The following is a 4701-nucleotide window of genomic DNA, read 5'->3' as shown; positions in this document are numbered from 1 at the left end:
CGAACCTCTTGATTAATGTGGACCTAGTTTTTTTAGAATGATCAGAAGAACCTAGTAGCTGTTCTTAGGACAACAGATCACATTTTCTTTCGTTGACTCTAGTCATTATTTTGCTTACCACGACATATTTTGGTTTTAATTTCATATCTTTTGAATTCAGTGTTGTCCTACTGTTGTGTCAAATGCCTCTTGCTGTTGGTCCACTTACATATATCTCAGATCAGCTTTCCGTCGATGAACCTAGCAATTGCTTGTGTTTCCAAGATCAATTAACCTTGTTTATTGGTTCAACATGAACGACCGGGATTGTGACTTAAGTTTGTTGTGTCGATCACCATTTTGAAGTCGTTTTTCTAATGCTGACGTTCAACTGGAACTTGTGGTTTTTTGTTTTTGTCGACATTCTACAGCTATTAGGGTAATAAGTCGTGAGTGGTGTAAAATATAAAGCCCTGAATTTCATGTTATACCTTGTTATATATCATTTTGCACGTTTTATATTTGCTGTAACAATTATGATATGTTAAGAGGTCTCCATTGATATTATATGTTACATCTGGCTCAGGCTTGTGAAGATTGCTTAATTTTATTGATCCTTATCCAATTTTTGAATTGCTAGGAAATCTTTAAATGAAAATCTGAAAATAACGAAATATATTCACTAGAGTTTCCTGAGCTGTCGCCCATTGTAAAACAATTTAGGTATTGATTTTGACGGGTTCATGTTGTCACTGCTCTATTTTATAATTATGTCAGTTGAACGACTAAACCTGCTAGCATCATGTGGTCTGATTAAGTACGTCAAGAAAAAAAAATTCATTGATGAGGCACAACTCATGAGGGCACATCAAAAAAGTGAATGGAACCAAAACAGTGAACACAGGTCTGTCAAGTGCAGTCTAAAAGCTGGCAAGAAGAATAATTCATTCTTTAAACAGTCACGTTTAAGGGTCTCGCTGATTCACTATAGAATCTCCATTTTGATGAGATCTTCGATGTCAACGTCAGCTCCATGTTGCGTGGTGTTCGCATACGAGCTCATCGTGACCTCATGTTTCGGCTCCTCCTCCCTTAAAGCAGTTACTGATTAGGAATCGTATGAGATTTATAAAATTTAGTTCACTTGATCCATATGTAGGGAGAAACAATTAATTTAGAAAGCAAAAGAATGGTAAGAAGTGGTTAAACTTTTCAAACTGGCGTCAGAAATCAACCTGTTCCGTTTCCCTTCGTGGACCTGGCGCGACAGTTCGAAATATTGATTGGGATGAGTTATTACCGTACCCAAGGAGTTCTCGACCATTTTGTGGGAAAATTCGAAATATCGCGTACAAGCTTTATCATATTGGGTATTTTTTGACAATAAAGTAATCTGAAAAGCGTAAATAAGGTCATTATTAGTGTCCCTTCCTCAACATACTCTGTTAATCGGTTATGTACTCTTATGTCTAATCGGTTATGTACTCTCATACTGGATTGGAGAGACAATAAACGAAAAAATATTATAAGCTAACAATATTGGATGATAAACATTGAAGATAGAAGTGGTATTTCGTGTAAAAAATTTCGTTTTGAAAGTTCGAAAGGTCGTTTTTAGTTATTAGTTTTCGTTGAATTAGTAAATGTTGTCTATATAAGATCAAATTCCAGGTGCGAAGGTTTTCATATGATGAATAAGAAATTTGGGAATTCGGTGTTAGGCTTCTTTCTATAAGTCCTGAGTACTTATAGAAAGGATAATTGGCCTAAATTAAAGGCCTGCACCATGTTCTTTTATAATTAACAAGTTAGAAAAAAAAAGAAACTCGAGTTATCAAAGCAGACACCAGTAAAGACAGGAAAATACTGCAAAAAAAAAACACATTCGTACAGGAAATTTGACTACACAAATCTGTTTACAGAAGAGGCAAAGAAAACTCTTAGATTTGTAAGCATAATCTGAAAGCTAAATTAAGTTTACAAGATCAATATTAAATATTGCTTTGCCAACCTATCAGTACTGAAGTAAATCACGTGAGAACAAACTTTAATTCATTAAAAAACAATTCCCTCCGTTTTATCAACGGATTTGATATGAAAATAAGTAGTTTATTTAAATCCTAAAATTTGAAATTATTTAAGAAATAAGACACTGAACGTACGTGCTCAATTTGAGATTTGGAAAGACCCGAACTTCTCAAATTTTGAACGAGTGGCTGCAAATCACTGTGTCGATAAGGGCAACCTGAAATAGACGGGCAAATATATTCCAATATATTCCAGATATTTTCGAATTAGTGGAGTCAATACTCGTTTGATAAAATATTTTAAAAAAAAACAAGAGATAAATATCAGGGAGATCAAATTAGAGATTAAAAGGAAAGTAAATTCAATTTTTCCCCTTTTCAACTCCGTTACTGAGAGATACTGGATGCTCACCGCTAGGAACAAAGCTAGTAAGGATTGTCTGGAAGTGGAAATGCCTGGACATTAAAATTACCATGACAGTCTGCAGACGAGGGACTAGAATCCAGGATTATCTTTGTGCAAGGATATGCCGAATAATCCGCATGTTTTCCTTCCTTGCCATAATTATGGCGAATATTGTAGGCATATTGCTTATCGAACTAAAAATCTAGGAATTCATAGCCCAAACAGATGCAATTGTACCTCAAGGAATATTTCACACCTTTAAATTAGATACTTCCACACAAAAATCTTTGTCTACAGAATTTTGATAAGAAATTTTCAAATTCTGATCAGTAAATATATCAGCTACCGTTTTAATAAGAAAGATTAAAATGTGTTTCGTTTAATTTGCAAAAGTTTCAATTTGCGTTAAATATCAACTGAAGCTCTACCATACCTTAAAAACGAACTTCCTTCGAGAAAGACAAAATCGTTGGCTAACCTTATCTGGATCCATTTTTTTAGTGAATTCAGCCCTCCAGAAGAGCAATGCATCTTCCAGTGTCATGCCAATCGCTTTTAAAAACAATCCATACTGCATTCGAGCTCCATGACGTAAATGATGGTCTGCCCTCAGTCGATTATGTATATTCCTCATACATAGCGGGAACGAAGTTGCAGCAAGCTAAAATTTTTTTTTTGGAACTACTTTTTTTCTCTGAAAAAATATTAGCTGAAACAAATAAAAACATTTGCAAAACAGGTAGCTGACTTCTAAAATAAACTGCCATCACTATACTTTGATGTTCATGGGAAGCCAAAGATGTCAAAGTTCCATTTTGATACGCAAGTTACCTTCTGTTACTATTTTCATATACAATAAAAATATAGGTGTGTAATAGAGCAGTGCTTTGTATATCCAAAGGAAACATTAACTAAAATTATGCTTCATAGAAAAATATTCAAAAACTCAGGAAATAGCGGCTACCGGTGAACGATTGTATAGAATTAGCGAATGAAAGCTATCTACCGGATCTGGATGATAAAACCAAGACACATACGGAATCCACCATATCAGGTGTAACATGAGAACCATCCATTCCAATGTAATTTTTGCCCACATAAGATCTGCTCGATAGACTCCTCAAAAATGGCATCAATCGGTCATTTTCTTCAATGAATACGATATTTCTACAAGCGTGCTGAAAGATGGCAACCAGCAGCAGATAAACAACAATGATTAAAATGATGAATTTTACATAGCCATAAACTAAGACTTCGAAATTCATCTAAAAATTCCGAGAAAAACTTCACTATTACAAACTCTCCATCTTTAACAAAATGGCTTAAACTTATGTTTAAGCCAAACTTTATTTTACATACAATAAATGCTAACAGCCATAGCAGCGGCGATATTAAGACGAAGTCTTGTGCATAATATAACTTGGAGATCATCTTCAGAAACAAAGGCATGACCGAAAACCAGCAGAACCCGCCTTTTACGAACTAAATCAAGTGCATCTTCAAAAGGAACCTTCCAAAAACTTGTGCTTGTAACCTGAAAGGTAAGATACAAAAAAACATGTGAAAAACGATACGTGAAAAAGATACATGCGAAAATGTGGATTTTCACGCATGTTAAAAAAAGATACATGAAAAGTGTTATAAAAGTCAAATTTCTCCATTTTAAGCAGGAAAATTTTTTTTGTTAAATGAAATTTTATAATATGATTGATAAAGCATGGCAATATGAGAACGAGGAATTTATGTAGATATGACATTTAAAACTAGATTTTAGAACCACATAGCCAGAGAAAGCTTCATCAGCAACCTAATCGGTATACTGACACACACAGGGAATAGAGAAACGCTGCAGTGAATATCCAGTAAATTTTTATGATGACCGATAACCATCAATAACTTAGCTGAAATATGAATAAAAAAAGAGATAGTTGGAATGACGATGACACTTCACGTAAAGTCATGTTCAGCACTGACACAAGAATGATGTCTCATACCATGAAAGTATGCAGAGAACCTGCCAACAAATGAGTTGACTTTAATTTCAGCATTATTAGTTATTAAGATATAGAAATGTGCACTGCCCGTAACGAATATCCTATGAAAGCGTAGAGGAGATATTTGTATAAAAGCAGTTTATAATCGACGTTGTCGTTGTTTAACCTTGCTAAGCGGTATAGAACAAGCATTCGAAAGGTCTTCCTTTAGGTTTCCTTTTTCAACATCTGTGACCAATTGAGCATCAAAATTGTTAGCTTGCAGAAATTGAGTTACGGCCTCATAACTTTTTTG

The 4701-nt window shown here is 34.5% G+C and overlaps 1 protein-coding gene across 1 annotated transcript in view; it reads right to left on the bottom strand.

The window, feature by feature from the left end:
• Window positions 1-826: 826 nt before the first annotated feature.
• The window catches only part of LOAG_16754 (hypothetical protein), a 5473-nt gene continuing 1598 nt past the window's right edge, over window positions 827-4701 (bottom strand). Inside the window, exons 5-11 of the mRNA XM_020449408.1 lie at window positions 3785-3946; window positions 3450-3590; window positions 2891-3073; window positions 2480-2606; window positions 2142-2224; window positions 1215-1372; window positions 827-1070 (exon numbers count right to left, since the gene is read on the bottom strand). Coding sequence (XP_020307065.1) covers window positions 965-1070; window positions 1215-1372; window positions 2142-2224; window positions 2480-2606; window positions 2891-3073; window positions 3450-3590; window positions 3785-3946 — 960 coding nt within the window. The 3' untranslated portion in view covers window positions 827-964. The remainder of the gene's footprint in view (window positions 1071-1214; window positions 1373-2141; window positions 2225-2479; window positions 2607-2890; window positions 3074-3449; window positions 3591-3784; window positions 3947-4701) is intronic.

This window comes from Loa loa (assembly GCF_000183805.2).
Source record: "Loa loa unplaced genomic scaffold supercont3.17, whole genome shotgun sequence".
NCBI lineage: Eukaryota > Metazoa > Nematoda > Chromadorea > Rhabditida > Onchocercidae > Loa > Loa loa.
This window is presented reverse-complemented; position numbering and strand designations above follow the sequence as displayed.